We start from the raw sequence: 18662 nt of genomic DNA, 5'->3' as shown, positions 1-18662 counted from the left end.
CCATTTCTTTAATCTGTCCTGTTCTACCAGAAGTATTCAAATTCTCAATGTCTTTCTCTGTGAAATCCATCCTGTACGTTTTCTGCAAAGCCTTTACTCTATCAATGTCAACTCCTTGCTCATTTGCTATTGCTCTTAGTCTATCATGCGTATTTCTTGCTCTCCATGTTATGCTCTTGCACATGAACATTAGCTCACCATCATGATGACTCTTCAGTATTTCTGTTGGAACTGTTCCTGTCACAAGCTCTTCTAATTCTATACGTAACTTAACCACATCAATAACTTGTGAATCCTTATCCTTTTTCTGAAGAACCTTCATCCAATCATTCAAATCATCAACTGTTATTTCAGCAGTTTTTCTCACTGGAACCACTTTTTTCTGCGGTTCTAAAATTGGCATCCCTGAACAACTAGGTTCACTAACATCCAATAGTTCACTACAAGTGTCATGTCTTGTTTGTCTCAGGTCACTTCTCCCTGTTCTTTTATCTGAATCTCCTGAAGGACCAACTGAATTTGTCGATTCATTTGCAATATATGGAATTACCAGTCCTTTCTCACCTGCTCTCTGTTTGTCAAACACAGACATAACTGGACCTATTGTTACAGGCACCGTAACAGCTTCCAGATTCTTCGTTAACTCCCTAATTTTCTCAGTCAGTTCTATTGTCGTTTTTGCTAATTTTCTGGCATTCTCCTCACTACTTCGATTTTCTCTCTCCCTGAAAGAACTACTACCTCTTGATTCAGGTGTCATTTTTTCTTTCTCAACTGTATCTCTTATCGGAGAAACAACTGGTATACTCTCATCTGGTTCTGGTCTATATGGAGGTGGTCTCTTATAAATCATGTCATTTAAGACCTCATCCTCATACTCTCCATATCTTCTCATATCTGACTCAGGAACCCTTTCTGTCGAAGGAGCAGAAACTTCAACTGTTCTCATTGGATATAATCCCTCTGTCATACTAGCATCTCGCCATCTTTTCATTCGATCATGATGTGTTTCACGATCATGTCTCCTCCCAAACATGTACCTGTAATACCCTCCAGATCTTTGCTTTTCTCGGTCATGAACTTCCTCTTCCCATTCCACTAAAGCCTCGAACTGTGTAGGTCTCGGCTTCGGGTCTAAGCATAACATCTTTTCCCGTAAATTTCTCAACACGGCCAAATTAAATGAACCATGTTCTGGAAATGCTAGAACACCATCTTCTTTAGTATACCTAACCCAATTCTGCAACCATATACAGGTATGTAATCCATATTTCGCAACCATGAAGGATGCAGGTGTTTTCGCTGGAGGTAGCAACTCACCCTCTCTCGTTTTAACCTCTTTATCCTTGGTAAACCACTTTTTAACTTTTCCAAAGAACGTCTTTTTCTTTTTCTCTTCTTGGTAATACATTTTAGCACTTACTAAAACTCTCTACTCTCTCCGTATTATAAATATACAATACGAGGTTTCTCAACCAATAGCAGCGCGACTCACACTAACGCACCAATCCTGGAGCGTCTACGTCACTAAACAGCTCTTCCAATCCCTGCGCGACTCACACTAACGCACCAATCCTAGCGCGAACCCTATTCTGATCCACTATCCAATCAGAGCGCGGACCTTCTGACGTCAACAGTCGCTGCAGTCTCTGTCTCCTGTCTCTGTCACTCGTCTACCCCTCCTTTACAAAAACTCTCAGTAGACTTCGTGTGTCAAAATTTCTACAAAATCTATTAGTTACAACATAAAAACATCTCCATTGTCTGCTTCGCTAACCACAGAATAGTAAAAGAGAGTCTATTTCTCAAGAATCAACAACTTTCATACATCGCATAACTGTTTCCTCTAGGACTTATCCAAAGAGTCTTACAGTCAATAAATGTATATGCATTCACGCACATTCATACGAGAAAAATATAGTACATGCACACAGAATCCTGCTTCCCGAGAACAGCACAATCTGTCCCTGTACAGAATTATAACTCAACAACTAAGCAGCTTACCTCTGCCCAGTTCCTCAAACAAGCTCAGAGAATACCTATTACTCCTCCCGCAATAAGCTTTAACGGCAATCCTTACGGATCCCTGGGACTTAAGACCAGAGTTTCATAGATAACCTTCACTATGATACACACTCCGTACATACCAGAAATATATTCTAATAGTAACATACGACGATGTCACTGATTCCGAACCCAGACAATGTGAACGCGCAACTTCAATTGTCACACGTAATTCCTTACAATCCCGTCTTTCCCGAGAGCAGCATATACACCTTCCTCTGCTCTACTACGGAACTGCTACCATAGCTTCCAAATTCCAGAAGCACTACATATAACTCAACATGACAACTCCGACATATAGTATTAGTACATATACCAATAACATCAAAATAAATCAATAATCAATAAGCTAATTTACAAGCAATCTTATCTTATCAGATCAAGACAACCATCTATAACCATCCTCTGCTACCAGAGAAATTGATAGAGATCAGGGTACCTAAAATAAACCCACTACCACGGATAGAGTAATTTCACAGTTACACGCACATACATTCATCATACGCTAGGGCCCATTTCACTAACATACGCACAAATACTCTACCAGCATAAGACCTGTGGGAAGAAGACCCTGCATCTATATCTAGGACGATAGGACCTAATTATGATGGTTATCCTTAATCATACTCTATACAATCTATACAACAATAATCAAAATATACTCAATAATTGACAAGAAAGAATATTCAACACCATGTTAAAGTTATATTGCTTTATCTTAAATTAGTCAAAGTAAATCAGAATAAGTCATCTCATAATTACCTATTCTAACTAAGTGTCAGAACGGGTCAGGACCAGTCTCTCGGTAAAGTCTGTCAAGACAGAGTCCTCAGCATCAATCCTCAGCAACGCGTGAAGGTGGCCAAAAGAGTGGGGAGAGCCCTCCCTAAACTAACAGTTTTTATAGTGAAAAATACAATAGAAACACACATAAAGTTGGCTGAATAAACTGTATCACTGAGCAGAACGAGAAGGAAGAAATGTAACATTGCTACATCTGGAAATCTCCGCTCAGGAAAAGTCACAAGACGTGAACTACGGAACAGGAACCAAGAAAATAAAACATGTAACACATTTAATCCAGTTTCCCTCGGCCATCGAGCCACAGTTCAGAGTTTCCCTCTAAGGCTCCTTTGTCTTTCGAGATTGCCAAGGACACCTTCACTTTTCTTGGAGAACACCCAAAGCTGCTGCCATCCTCATGGAAAATTTCATAGAAGGACCATGGTCAGTTGTCTTCGACCTTTTTCCAGCAGGGGTCTCTCTCGTCACGTCTTTCACATATTCACTCGAGGCCAGGCTCTCAAAATTAGCCATCATGGATTAGGCCTCCATAGGCCACAATAGACCATCTCAATTTAAAGAAATAAAAAAAAACAACGTTACTACAGCATAATGATTAAACAGTGTTAACCCCACTAATACCCTTATGTGTATGCATTTATCTAGCTTTTGCGACATAAAAAGCATTAATTCAGACAGCGTTTTGTGCTCAAATAAATAGCACACAGCAACGTTTAAACATGAAAACTTGCACGTTATTGTAAATACAAGAACAGCACAAATAAGCTAACCCTCATGTAACTTTCTCTTATGTTAGGACAAACGGGTTGATTAGTAAAACACACTTGCACAAGACAAATAATTAATTGCTAATCATTAATAAATTAATAAAACGCATAGACATGCCAGAGCTTCAAAAGCCCCAGAATTTTCTAAAAGAAAACTCTGCTCCAGCACAATATTCCCCTTCTAAACCTAGCGGAAAAGAAGTGTCTTGCACATTTTCTGTCCACCGCAACAAAAGACTCTTTCATACCATACAGAGTCCACTTTAATTCCCTATTTGTTCAGGCGAAGAAAATGTGACATCTCATAAGGATGCAATATCTCATATTCCATATACAGTCACATTTGATACTTTACCCCCACCTTTGTCAGACATAGCACTGTTGCTTATGGTCCATGCAAGTATTGGATTAAAGGTATTGTCCCTCCATGATTGCTATAATATCACACACGTTTCTGTGTCTTTAATTTTTAATCAATTGATTTCCATGGATTTCAATACTCCTTAATACCTACTGTAAATTGAAAAAGTTTTGCCATGAACGGGCTATTAACATGGGTCTCATTTTATTTAGGCCAGAGTGGAAGCTTGCCCCTCCCACGGTCTCATTTTATTACTGTGTGCCCCATGCCAGGAGGCATTACTTTTTTCTTTATTTATCTTAAAAAGAGAGAAAAAAATTCTATGAGTCTGCTTTTACTTACAGTAGTCAACCAGTGCAGTGGACAGAATCATACAGATCAGTTCTAGAGAATTAAAAATGAAATAGTTGTTTAATGGAACCACATTTTACAAGTAATACAACGGCTGAGGGAATATATATATATATTTTTATGTATTGACATACATACCCCTACTTCAGCTGTCTATAGTTGACTGTGGGCCAAGTCTCAACCATTGCTGCCCGGAGTTTGGATTAACAATTATATTAACTGGATCAAAAAAATATTCCATCTTGTATTTCAAGCCACGTAACTCCATGGTAAACGACAAGCCGAGATAAATAATTCCTTAACATTTGATTAACACATCAGTTTACAACCTGCCTCTTTACCAGTTTAAGCCTCAGTTTAACCCTTCCTGTTCTTTGAAATACTTTTTTTTTTTTTTTTAAATTTGTTTATTCAGGTCAGCAAGTAAATGACAATACAGTTATAGATACTCCAAGCTGCCGCATCTGCGGGCTGTGTCCGAACATATCAAGTACTGTAAATCAGTGTGAATGCAATATTCGGTTTTCATATTACACCCAAATACATTTTTACATAACCAAAACCAACACAAACTCCGGTATAGATGGGAATCAGCAGCGCACAAACAGTTTACACGTGGCAATTCAGGAGCGAAATCTGCAAAGGGGGCACCTTATATCAAGTGGCACACAGCAATGACGAACTTTTGTATGTATCGGACCCAAGTATGTCGCGACCCACGTGGTCCCAGCCATATCCCCCACTGGCACACTGCCCGGCCCGGCCAGGCGAAACACCTCACTCTTCCCACTGTCCCGTCTCCATGCATGCACACCCAGTCAGCCACCGACATCTGTAAAATAGGCTAGAGCCCAGCATACTAGGCCAACCCCACCCGACCCCCAACCCCCTCAACCCATGTCGTCCGAAACTGCCCCTGCCAGGGAACGTGGAGAGTCGGGGGAGCCCGCCCCCTCCCGGGTCCACTGCAGAAAGGGCTCCCAAATGTCCCTCGGGCGGGAAGCGGTCGGCATCGTCTCCCAGTAACATTCCAGCTGTGCATTTCCATACGTGACATCTTTCACCCATTCTGTAAATTTAGGCACGGATTTACGGCCCCAGCGCACCGCCACTTGCCTTTTAGCATAAAGGAGCAGAAGCGCGTGTAGTTTCCTGGTCTTTGGTGGGGTAGCTTGGACATATCCCAACAGCCCCAGAAGTGGTGTTGGTGTGTCGGTTCTGTGAAGGATTTGATTGATGGCCGTGAAGATATTCGCCCAGTATTCCTCCAGGCGCGGGCAACTCCATGCCACATGCAGGAAAGTGGCCTGCTCGGCCCCACACTTCCAGCAGTTGTCATCCTCCCTAAGGCCCATACGATGCAGCGATCTCGGTGTGCGATAGTACCTGTGTAGGAACTTGAAATGCACCAGGCGCAACCTGTAATTAGGGGATAGTTCCTTCAATTGCCCACAACAAAAGGCCCATTGCTCTTCAGACAAAGGGGTCTCTAGATCCTCGTTCCACACAGTGAGCGAGGTAGGTACCACGACAGGGGCCTGCTCTTGCATACAGTTGTAGAGCCGGGACACCAGTTTTTTGGGGGAGGCTCTCGAGAGTAAGTTTTGTAATGCCTGGAGTTGTGGGGGTTCCTCCGGGAATTGAGGCCACAGCGTTTTGCAGGATTCTCTGAGCTGGTGTAAGGTAAAGAGATCACTAAAGGTCCCCTGTGAGTCAGACTCACCCTCCACTGGAACCCCGAAGGTGCCCCCCGGATAAATGTCAGCAAATGTGTGCAGCGTTTTTCCTCTGATCACCACGGCTCCCCCTCTGTCTAGCAAGCAGGGAAGCAAGGGGTTGCCCCTCAGGGGGGCGGCCGGTGCATACAGGAGGGGGAGTCGCGCCCGCCGTCTCAGCTCCCGCCATGTCCAGCGAAGCAAGGCTACCGTGTCCACATCCCCGGAGGGGCGGGACGGCTTTCCGTATACTGCCACACTCAGGGGTAAAGGAGCAGCGGCCGCCGTCTCCACTGCAATATGCGGTTGGTAAGGTGTGGGGAACACCCAAAAGTGCAGAAATTGCGCCTGCGCGCAAAGCGCGTATAATGCCATGTCAGGGGCCCCCAGTCCGCCCTGTCGCAACGGGAGGGTAAGCAGCGCCCAGGAAGATCGCGCCTGGCCCCCAGCCCAAACCAGCGTCAACAGAAGTGACCGCACCCGCGTGTGGAAATGCGTCGTCAGGGGCAAGGGTACATTAACGAATAGGTATAAAAACTTAGGAAGGACCACCATTTTTACGAGGGCGATCCGCGCAACCAGAGACAGGGGGAGCTTATTCCAGAGTTCAACTTTCCCTTCCAACCAGTCTACCGCCCTGCCGAAATTCAGCAACCACAAGTCGTTCAGGCTACGGCTGATCCAGACCCCCAGGTATTTGACCGAGTCTGATTCCCAGCGCAGGGGATAGTCTGAGGTCACCTCCAATGTGTCATCCGTCAGGGGGAACGCGACAGACTTGGACCAGTTAATCGCCACACCCGCCAATCCCTCGAACCGCACGAATTCCCTCAGAAGTGGGCTCAGGTTCTCGGCGGGATTGGTGACATATAACGTCACATCGTCTGCGTACAGGGAGATCAGCAGGCTGCGAGAGCTGAAGCCTATACCCCGGGCGGTATGGTGCTGGCGAACCCGAGCCGCCAGAGGCTCCATGGCAATGGCAAAAAGTAGAGGGGACAGAGGGCACCCCTGCCTGGTCCCGCGTGATATGCCAAAAGGCTGGGAGATCAGCCCATTCACCCGCACCCGTGCTCTTGGAGCGGCATACAGGGGCCGAATCAGGTTTATGAAGAGGGGACTAAATCCCATTCTCCCAAGAATCCGAAAAAGGTAGGGCCACTCTAGCGAGTCAAACGCTTTCGTTGCGTCTAGGAAAACGACCGCCGCCTGTACAGAGGGGTGTAGGTGGTGTAATACTGAGAAAATCGTTCGCAGATTGTGGGACGTGGCGCGGCCGGGGATAAACCCCGATTGATCGGGCAGCGCCACCATCGGTAACAAGGGCTGAAGCCTGTCTGCAATCAGTTTAGCGTAGATTTTAACGTCTACGTTAATAAGGGAGAGCGGACGGTACGAGTCCAGCAGTTGACTATCCTTGTCCGGCTTCAGCAGCGTAATTATGAGTGCCTCTCGCATCGAGTCCGGCAGGGAACCAGTCTCCTGGGCCTCCGCAAATACCGAGAGGAGCCTGGGGGCAAGTTCATCAACGTATGTTTTATAGAAGGTGGTGGTCAGGCCGTCCGGGCCAGGGGCTTTATGCGCGGGCATGCTCTTTATCACCTGCGCCACATCCCGGGCAGTGAACGGGACATCCATGTAGCGGCGGTGGTGGTCGCTAAACCAGACAAGGGCGATCGAGTCGAGGAAGGCATCTAGGGACTCAGGGACTGCAGTCTGTCTAGTAGTGTACAGGGACGAGTAGAACTGGGAAAAAGCAGTCAGGACTGCATCGTGCCCTAGCTGGAGCTCACCCCCCACGTCCTGTATGGAGGCTATAAAGTGGGACTGCGCACGCGGGGAAATCAGCCGCGCCAGGGTCCTGCTAGGTCTATCCCCCTCCCCGTACCGACGGGCCTCCGCCTGTTTACCCAGGAATTTTACCTCACGCTGCGCCTCGGTTTCGAACTCTAGGAGCTTGGCCTTCATTTGGGCCGCCAGTGAAGGCGACGGGTCAGCACAGAATCGTTCCTCTAAGTCCCGTAGCTCCCCCTCCAATCTGCTCAGGATCCCGCGGATGGCCTTGAGAACCCCGGCCTGCCTGGAAATACACTGGCCTCGGATCACCGCCTTAAATGCGTCCCAGAGGGACGCCTCGGTAGCCACTGACCCCGTGTTGGTTTCAAAATACTTTACAATGTCCTCCCTGATTTCTTCGGTGAAAGCAGAGTCTGTGAGTGCATGCTGGGGTAGCCGCCAGGAGAACGCGCGGGTGGGGGCATCAGGTACTCGAATCCCTAGCAAGCAGGGGGCGTGATCCGATAGTGACCGTGCTTGAATGTCCACCGCAACCCCCCAGGTCGCCACATCCGGCGAGACCAGCCAGTAATCCAGTCGGGACCATGCCGCATGCTGGCTCGTTATGCAAGTCCCCACAGCATCAGAGGGGTGCCTATCTCTCCATATATCCGACAGCAATCCCTCGGCCATGATATCGAAAACGGCTTGTCGCGCTCTGATGTGGGTTGGCCCACCCGCCCCCTTACGGTCCATTGCATCCACCAGTGCCACATTAAAATCCCCGCCCAGAATAATAGTGGAACAATCCCGTAACACTATCTGAGCCCACAGTGCCCTGAAGAAGTCGGGGTCATCAACGTTAGGTCCGTACACTGCAGCCAATACAATCTCCCTCCCCTGTAACACCCCGTGTGTGATAACATAGCGGCCCTCTTTGTCCAATACTGTGTGATGTTCCTTCCAATCCAACCCGGCCCGTATGAGTATGGCCACCCCTCTAGCATAATTCGAATAGACAACGGAGTACACCCCTGCCCAACGTGAGTGTTTCAGCCTGTGTGAGGGAGTGGAGGACAGGTGTGTTTCCTGCAGAAAGCAGACATCTATCTTGTGTCGGGCGAGATACCCCTGCATCAGCCGAGCCTTTTTGTAGTCCCCAAGCCCTCTAACGTTCCACGTCAATAACCTAACGGTCGTCATCCCATCAGTCACGTGATGTCTCTACGCCCACGCCCCTGCACTGTATCACCAACACAGTGTATAGCCCGTGCCCTGTGTGTGGCCGCAGTGTGTTGAAATGCCAGAAAGTATATCCATCGTACCATAACATGTTAAACTGTAACGAACCCAACTTCCCCCCCCGCCCTCCACCCTCCCCAACCCCCCAATCAGGTTGTGACAGATCCCCACCATGTACACGCAAAACATATGTGCACATGCAACCCACAGACAATGGGAGACACCCCATGGGGCGTGGTGCTCCAGACGAACTCCCCCGCTTTCACAGGGTGGCTACACCATAAGCAACCCATAACACATCCGAGTCCCTTGTACTGTCGAGGAGTTCCAGTTCTGGAGTTAAATTGCACATACCAGGGATAGGCCTCCCTCGGCAACCCGGAGACATGTATCCGGCCCACCGGAGCGATCACCGGCGGGAAGAAGACAACCCATCCCGTAGAACCCTCAATGAACACCATGGGTGGCACTAACCGCCTACTCACGTCCTATTCAGTCATTGTCACTCAGGCGATCGTCTACCATCTCCGCACGTGGCGACGTGCGTCTAGCCGCAGCTCCACCGAGCCGCTTAGCAAACTTCAACGCCTCCTTTGCCTCGGTAAAATAGTGAGTGGTGCCTTCATGTGTCACCTTCAGCTTGGCTGGATATAACAGTGCATATGGGATGGTAGCCTGCAGGAGCAGCTTTTTGGCAGGCAAAAATTCTTTCCGGGCGGCCTGCACCAGAGGAGTGAAATCCGGGTAAAAGGAGATGTGGTTACCTTTATGTTCGATTTTCCCCTTTTCACGTGCAAGGCGTAAGATAAGGTCCCTATCTTGAAAGTTCAGGATCTTAGCCAGGATCGGGCGCGGCGCCGCCCCCACTGGAGGCTTCTTCCCCAGCGACCGGTGTGCCCTCTCAACCGCGAACATCGGGGAAAGCGCCGGATCAAAGAGCTCGTGGAGCAGCTCCGACACATAGAGCTCCATCTTGCCCATGTTCGTCGTTTCCGGGATGCCAGTGATGCGAATGTTGGATCTGCGGGACCTGGCCTCTAAATCATCAGTCTTGGCCCTGAGGAATGCCAGTTCCTTATCCACAAACGTGAGGTGTTGTTTGGTCTCCCGTCTGAACTCACAACATTCAGTGCGTTCGTTCTCCAGGCTGTCGAGTCGTGATTCGTGCGAGTCCACCTGTTGCTTGACTGATTCCAGCTGTGAGGCCATGGCGTCCAGTTTTGCATCAATGCTCTTCAGGCTCGACCGCACCTCCAGCATCAGCGCGCGGTATTCACTTTCAGGCCCCGACCCCTGCGAGGTAGACTCAGCCGCCTCCTGTTCCGCTGTCTGCTGCCTGGCCTGGCGTTTGTGTTCAAATGTGAGCCGGGACTGCTTCGCCTCGTTCTTCCCTCCCATGGCGTCTGGCCCGCCACGGACCCCTACAGGACGGTGTCCGCTGAGATAATCCGGTATGGCAACGTATCTCAGACAGCGCCCCGTGCGCCGGGATCAACCCCCGGGGCGCAGTCTCCCCGCCTCCTCTACACCCCCGCGGGCTCAGATCAGTGGGGGCGCAGCATGTAATCGCACCCGCCAGTCCGGTCCAATCTGCCCCCTTCTCGCCGGGCAGCGCGGGTGTTGTGCGATGGGCCACAGGCAGCCCAACTATCTCTCACCTGTGGCGCCACGTATAGTCACACTGCCGCCCCCTCCTCATCCGCAGGTGTCCACAGGAGCCCGACTGTCCCGATTCGGCCGCACCCGGCGCGACCAAGCCGCGTCCTCAACCCGACAATCTCCGAGTCCGGCACAGGGACGATGCGGTATGTTAAGGCAACACCGTGGCCTCTCGCGGTTCCAATCGCCTCCAGGCCGCCCGCAGCAGCGCCAGTGACAGTCTATAGCGTGTGTCCAGCAGTCATCACAGCGCCAGCCCCATCCGCAGGTCACCTCACACAGGCCGTCGCATCAAGCGTGTAGGGGCGCGGGCCAAGCTATAGTCCGGTGTCCGCCGCGCTGGCCAGTCGCTCGGCCGCCCCCGCTAGTGTTCACAAGATGGCGCCCGCGCCGCCCGGGTGACCTCCTTCCTCGGTCGGGCGCAGGCAGGCCCGGCAGCGCTCCACACGGCGCGGCAGGCGGAGCACAGCGGCCGGGTCCCCAGATGGTTCCGCTCCTGCGGCGACGGACCCCACACTTCCACTCGCTCCAGGTCCGGGGGAGCAGCCGGCCGCCTCACTCCAAGCCCGCACAGCCCCGGCCTCGCGCAGCCGCAACCAGCCGCCTCCGACCCTCACAGCGGCGGGCTCGCGCCAGAGGATCCACGCGGGTGGGGAGGACAGGGGCACAGCTCGGCTCCGCGGTTTCCAGCTGCCTTCAGATGGCAGACGGCAGCGCTGCTCGATGTGCGGCACCCTCCGGTGTAGAAAACGGGACTCTTCGCGTGCTTGGGTAGGATTATTTCAGGATTTATTCATGTAGCCGGCGGAGCTCGCTCACAGAGCGGCCATTTCGCTGCCCGGTTGGCCACGCCCCCTGTTCTTTGAAATACTTTAATACGAAAATGATGTGATACAATAGGTTATTGTGTGACGTAAACATAAAACATAGGAGACACAAACACCGTGAGTGTTTTAACTAGACCTTAGTTCGTAGTAAAATGCGGGGAAGAACTCAAAACATCAGAAAATATCCAGAGTCTTGAGTTGCTAGATCTGCTGTGAAGGGTATGCATATAAAGATTTGCTTTCTCAAGTGCTAGGCAATACTGTTAATGTATATGGGTATAATGTAATTTTTTGTAAATGTTGATATGTCTTCTGCAGTGTAATACCATGTAAAAAAATATGGCTTAAGTCATGTTTAGTTCACTCTCACCTAAAGATCAGAATAAAGTAGAAGTTCTTATCAGAGGCTAGTTCTTTGCTGCAGAGTCCCAGTTGAATGCTGCTTGGAGGATGGAATGAATTTAATTAAACTCATTTTCTCTGATGAGGTGAAGAAATCATGCAAACCTTATTTCACAGTGGTTTACCGAAGGGTGCTTTGTTATAAGATGGTATCCTTTCCAAATACTTAACTCTTTGCTCAATAGAGAGACATTCAGCCATACTTTAATATGATATCTTAATGGACTTTGAATCCTTGGGTCTTTTATCCCTATTATCCAAAATTCCTCGCTGAACGAAGCTTTAAAAGGATAATGGGCCACCCAGGGGTTTTATTCAAACAATTAATAATTGTAAATAATGTTTTGGCATAGGTGTAGCCTCATATTTCTACAATTTAAAGGTCTTGAGAAAGAACCTAGGCTCTATGATTGACCCTAGAATTTGCTTCACTTACATATTCTTTAAGTGTGTTAAGCAGTGTTCTGTCTTTGACAGAAAATCTTTTTATTAGTATTACTGTCTTTCAATATTGCCATTTTTATGGGTCTACTTTCTGTCAGTTAAAACATGTTTAAATAAAATTAGCTGTTTCAAGAAGTGCAGTAAAACAGCTCATTTAAAGTAGTCATTGACGCTTACTTTTCATTAAGTTGTGAACAGTCTCAATGGAACTGCAGTGTATATTATGGATCTAAGAAAATGTAGAATAGAGTAAAAACATTAGTCTCACACACCATGAATCCTTCTGTTTTATAAATACTCAACTGCATTGTAAAGGAAGTAGATTCATACAAATAATGTGTGGTGTATCTGCCCTCCCCCAACCAGCCTCGCAATGTTGGGTGTGTAGCTTGAAGTAAGTTTCCCCTTCCTCTCCTTCTGGTGCCCTTTCGCATTGTAGACTTCCTGGGGGTAGATTTCACAGCATATTTGTTACAACATAGTTGATGCAAGCTTTTTGGAGTGTGGTCGCAACACAAGTTTTCAGAGTAAGTAGTGTCATGTTGTGCTATTACTCATGAGTGATTGTATAGAAATACGTTGACCAACTTTACAGATCAGTGTGAGTTTAGAAAGATGATACACAACATCAGTTGAAGGCTCTGTAGTTTCACCCATCCATCCACTGTCCATCTGCCCTGCTCTTCAGTTATGTAAGAGAAAGAAATATATTGCATGTCTATCTTTTGAATTTATTCAATTTTATGGAGGTGTCATACATAGAAATAAGTGCTCCTTAGCACATTAGCAGTGGATGTACAATTGAACGCACAGTACATCTTTTCAATAGTAGAACATAGACCTAAGGACATTGACACAGATGTAACTGTGAGGTATATCTTGCATTCAGTATGTACATATTTACTTTTTCTGGCTTGGAAAAGGATGAGTGTCTTACAGGGTTGTGCGGGAGATTGTGTTTAGTGTGGACCACACTAGTGCATGAATGGTATTATACACATGGTGCAATCAGGTAGCGAAGTGGAAGACATCCTTAGATAATTTAAATTCATTATTTTTGTATTTGTCTTTCAGATTTGGCAGGATTTCATGTTCGCTTGTGCCCTTTACCCGACTGACCCTCACTTCATTGAATCCGTCAGAAAAGAAGTGGCTCACCAGGTATGGAAAATGTATTTGTAGGCCACATTTAAAAAAAAAATTTATTTTAAAATATATTAGAATTCAAAATCATTTTAGACTTTAAACAAGAAAGGATAGGCTGCTGGTTGCTGAAATGGTAGTCGACGGAGATCATGTTTTCTGTACTCAATACCCATATATGTTAAATAAGCTGGAACCCAGATGTAAGGCCCTAAAGACATAACCCTGAATAAACCTGATGATGGAGGTTAACTTGTATGTAAGTGACTTTTTTTCTACTCTACTTTACAATCTGGCCAAATCAATACCTAGGTTGATTTGCCCCAGTTGTCATTCTAAGCCTTGACCCTACAGACTTCCAAAACCTAAGACTAATTTCCTACTTCCCTTCCTTGGGAAAGTGGTTTGACAGTTTGTTTGTTCTCTCTTCCTTTCCACATTGCTGCCTAATGAACTCTTTTAAACCTGTATGTCATCCGGAATGCATCAGTGGACTAGCAGTTCTTCATATTCACGACCATATTCTAAATATTTTTGAAGAGAGATATTTGTCTGCTGGGGCTGCTGGACCTATCAGCCGCATTCAACACCATGTACCGTGAGATCTTTCATAATATGCTTCAGTTCAGAATGGGGATTGAGTCCAGTGCTGAAAATGAGATACTTCTTCCTCTAATCTAGCACCCAATTTGTAACAAACATTGGCAAAGTCGATAGGTCTGTACTGTCTGTTGCTGCGGGACACGTTGTTGAAGCTGTACTAAAAATAAAAGAACACATCAAAACCTGTTTGTCTGTTGGGCAGGGTGTATGTGTGCTTGTAGCATGTATGTGCAATTGCGTGGATTCACTATGCAAAAAGCAAATCTACTAGCTGTGTCCATACTTGTGCGTGTACCTGCTGGAAAAGTTCACAAAGTTACATATTCAGTGTTTCAGGCCAAACGGAAATAAAAATGAGCTGGAGGGAAATTCAGCAAATTTCAGAATTGTGCCATAGCTATTAAAAAAACCCAGACAAAAACATTAATAAAGGCAAGAAAGCAGGAAAAAAATGTACACCACTGGTGAGTCCAAAAACGGATTCGTTTATAGATTGATCTTACAATAGGGAAATCATCAGCCTTTGACCATAAGTTGTTTTATCGTGAAAGAGATATTCTGGGACAGTTAGGGAAGTTATGTTTTTTTTTAGGAGCAAGGTATTGATAGGATATTAAAGGATACAAATTGAAAAGCTTGTGGAAAAACTGGCAAAACTATGTGCAGAAATTAAATGTTCTAGATAGGGACGGGAGGTTGGTGTTCCTAAGAGCAGTAGAAATAACGGAACCTCCCCCAAATGTTTTTTAACCGGTAATAACTCACAAAAAATAAGTTAGTGCCTCCTTCAATCACAGGGACATGAAAAAAACTTTAGAACATTTTATTTTTTATAAACAAAGATGTAAAAATAGGACTGGTACAGTGAACATAGTTTCAATATTTAACACTGACAAAAAGCCAAGTGACGCCCACAAAGAACAATGTATTAGCAAAAGCACATATTTATACATAAAAATAGCACAAAATCAACATAATATGTAACCATACTACACATGAGACATAAATAAAAAACAACATGAAAACACACCACCTAAAGGAAAGAAAAAAACCGTTCTCAATAGTAGCAAACGTTATTCATATTTGTAGTGAAAAAACTACAAAGCGCCGACGCGCGTTTCGGGGTGGACCAAAGAGTCCACTAATTCCTTCGTCAGGGCGCAAAAGTAGATGAATAAAACAATAATCTATGTTTTCATCAGTAGAATCTTGTTGAGTACATTAAGGCGACATGGACAAAAAGACTTAAAGATGGGGCTTCTTGGCAACCCAGAGCGAACTCAAGGCAAACTCTGTGAAAGACATGAATGAGGCACACAATAAGCAAGTACATATTAATTAAAAAAAAAACAATAATCTATTTCTGTAGGAGCAAACCCGTCACCAAAGGAAGGAACTCAAAGGAGTGCCAGAATAGATGAATAGAGTGCATACAAATAATAAGTACAAGAGAAATATTTACAACATAAAGATATACTACAAATCCCAAAAGAAACACCCAAGAGTTAAAAAATGGAGACAAAAAAGATGCAAGTAGTTTAGAGTGACTAAGACGAAGTTCCCAAAGAAAAAGAAATGAATAATAACCCAGGAGAAATGAAAATGACTAGCTCCGCACACATAAATACCTACTGAATAAGGGAGTAGCCGAGAATGTTCCGATGGACCAAATAGAGGGACAAAAAAGTAACAGGGCCAGTGGAAACGATAATCTTACGAGTCAGCCTCGCTGAAAAATGAATAAAATACACCTATGAGTAAGTGAGTAGGTAAGAATTTACTAAATAACCAGGGAAGGCAAAATGGCCACAACTTGCATAAAAAATGAAGTTTGACGAGAATGTGAAAGAAAGAATATAGAATAGTTGTAAAGCCAGAAAAAAAGATACGAGCCTGAGCGGAAAGAAAAATCACTAGGTAAGTGTAAAAACATGTAACTATGGAGACACACCAAAGAAGCAGACCATGAAAGGAATCATCATGAATAATGCCGCTTACTCGTAAATAGTGCACAGTGATTAGACCAGAGGTCGAAGATCGTCTCTAGAGGAGGTTTAGGACAAATCCGGATAAGAGCAGCTGCCCCCGAGATTCATAAATTCCGGGCATAAAACTCCTGTGGGGATAATAGTGTAACTAAGTAGGGATGCTAAAAATAAGTTATGCAGAAAAACGGACCTAAAGAAATAATGAGAATGCTAATAATGATAAGGCTTACTTGTAGTTGAGTTAGAAATAGGCTTAGAGGCGGAGTAGAAGCAAAGTAGTCATCGCCTCAAGGGGGAAGTCAAAGTCAGGCATAAGTCCACTGATCTAGAAAAGTAGAGCGATTATTTTAAGTTAAATAAGACCTGAAATTCTAACTGCTAAAAATGAGTATACCAGCTGGAGAACTTACTTGGAAATGAAACGCGATGTCAAGTAAAGTAACGGCTGGGTCCCGGAACTTGGAGAGGCGAGCGCTGTACCTGGCTTTAAATCCCTAATCGAATGACATACACCTGGAGCACTACGTGGGAAGCGTAGACGGTCCAACGTCTAAAAAGTACAAGTTAGGGCGCCATGTTAGGGGAATGCGGAAGTGAATGCTAAACCCGTTCGATACTGCTAGGCGGAGAAGACGTGAAGAAGAAAAATGCGAAAAGCAAAAATAGGGTCTATATAAATGAAAAATAAAGTAATAAAAATGTAGAATTATGTGAATATCCAAAGGGGCAAAGTTTACAACAAAAAGGAATGAAAGTAAAAAATAGAGAACAGACTAGCGACAAAATAAGAGCGAACAGGCTATGGAAAAGGGATACAGAAGGTCCATGATAGACCCGGAACAGTGTGAAAGTGCAAAGTAAAATAAGTAAAAAAATGATAAAATGAAAAAATAAATAAGAGAAAATAAATAGACCTATAGGGTTAAGGATGAGAATAGAAGATAGAGAGATACAAAAACCAACATAAAACCGCAACTAGGTCACAAAGAGAGAACACGTCTCTCATACTGATTGATGAAGGCTAAAGGGGTACACAGAAATAGAAAAGCACTGGTAGCTCCCCTGAGGGGACAAGGAACAAAGCCAGAACTGTATAATAAGGCTAGTGCAGAATAGTTATAATAAGGCATTCTGCCAAGGACAGTATTCATTGAGTCCAAAAATGGCAGTACGTAGAGTGAAAATCCAAAATACTTCTCTCTTACCTCTGAGACCATTGATGTTTTTGTCACTCGGAGTATGCACTTTTTCAAGTATCGTCCATCTGAATTCATTGTCCGCATGTCGGTGGTCTAACCAATGTTGGACGAGAGGAGCCCCTCTTCGTTTGTTTTTAATTGCCGACTTGTGTTCACTGAGGCGGATTCTGAATTCTCTGCCAGTTTCCCCCACATATCCCTTGTTGCAGGGACAGAGAATGAGGTAGATGACGTTGGCAGATCTGCAGTTGGTCATCTCTCTGAGTTGAAATGTATGTTTTTCCCAAACTAATTCAGAAGATACAATGGCAGTACTGCAGGCATGGCAATTCCCACATTTGTGGTTGCCTAACACAGGGTTGCTGCCAGTAATAGACTTCTGATTGGTAGATTTGGAGTTCTCAAGTTTTGATTTGACCAGGAAATTACGTAGATTTTTGTTTCTCCGAAAGGCAAATATAGGTCTGGGTAAGGAAGCCATCTGCTGACCTGAATTGAGTATATGCCATTGAGAGCAGATGATCTGACGTAATTTGTTATTTATGGTTGAGTGTCTGGTGACACAGACCAGTTTCTTTTGATCTTTGGTGGATTTATCCAAAAAAAGGGCATCTCTGTTATAATATTTTGCTCTTTTATAGGAATCTCGCACAAGTCTACGGGGATAACCACGGATAAGTAATTTTTTGCGGAGTTCCTCCGCGTGGCACTCAAAGTTTCTAAGGCTGGTACAGTTTCTACGTAGTCTCAGAAATTGACTGAAAGGAATACTGTCTCGTTGACTACGAGGATGGAAACTTTGGTACTGAAGCAGTGTGTTTCTAGCTGTAGGCTTAGTGTACAAGGATACCTCAATGGTACCGTTGACCACCTGGATCCATATATCCAGGAATTCAATCATGGTCTTGCTGATATTAGGACTGAATTTCAGATTGGGGTCACATAGATTCAACCATAGGATAAATTCAGTAAGATCTTCCTCTGGTCCATTCCATATAAAGAAAATATCGTCAATATATCGATGCCAGTGGGTGATGTTTTCGGAGAATGGTGCCACCTCATTAAAAACAAAGCGAGTTTCGAAACACCCCATATAGATGTTAGCAACATTTGGGGCGCAGGCAGCCCCCATACTAACTCCTTGGATTTGCTTGTAAATGGATTTGTTGAATTCAAAGTAGTTGTCTTGGAGCACTATGCTGAGACATTCCAGAATGAATAGTTTGTCATCTGAGCTATTAACAACTTCCAGAGTATGTTTGACTGCTTCTAAGGCACCGATTTGCGAGATGTTAGTGTATAGTGCCTCAATATCCA

The 18662-nt window shown here is 45.5% G+C and overlaps 1 protein-coding gene across 2 annotated transcripts in view; it reads left to right on the top strand.

The window, feature by feature from the left end:
- MANBA (mannosidase beta) overlaps positions 1 to 18662 on the top strand; it is a 243937-nt gene that overhangs the window by 148485 nt on the left and 76790 nt on the right. For both annotated transcript variants that reach the window (XM_085636128.1, XM_085636120.1), the window contains one exon: positions 13487 to 13573. In XM_085636128.1, the coding sequence (XP_085492254.1) occupies positions 13487 to 13573 (87 nt within the window). The remainder of the gene's footprint in view (positions 1 to 13486; positions 13574 to 18662) is intronic.

The sequence above is a fragment of the Triturus cristatus genome, chromosome 2_1 (genome assembly GCF_964204655.1).
Source record: "Triturus cristatus chromosome 2_1, aTriCri1.1, whole genome shotgun sequence".
In the NCBI taxonomy this organism is placed as follows: Eukaryota; Metazoa; Chordata; class Amphibia; order Caudata; family Salamandridae; genus Triturus; species Triturus cristatus.
This window is presented reverse-complemented; position numbering and strand designations above follow the sequence as displayed.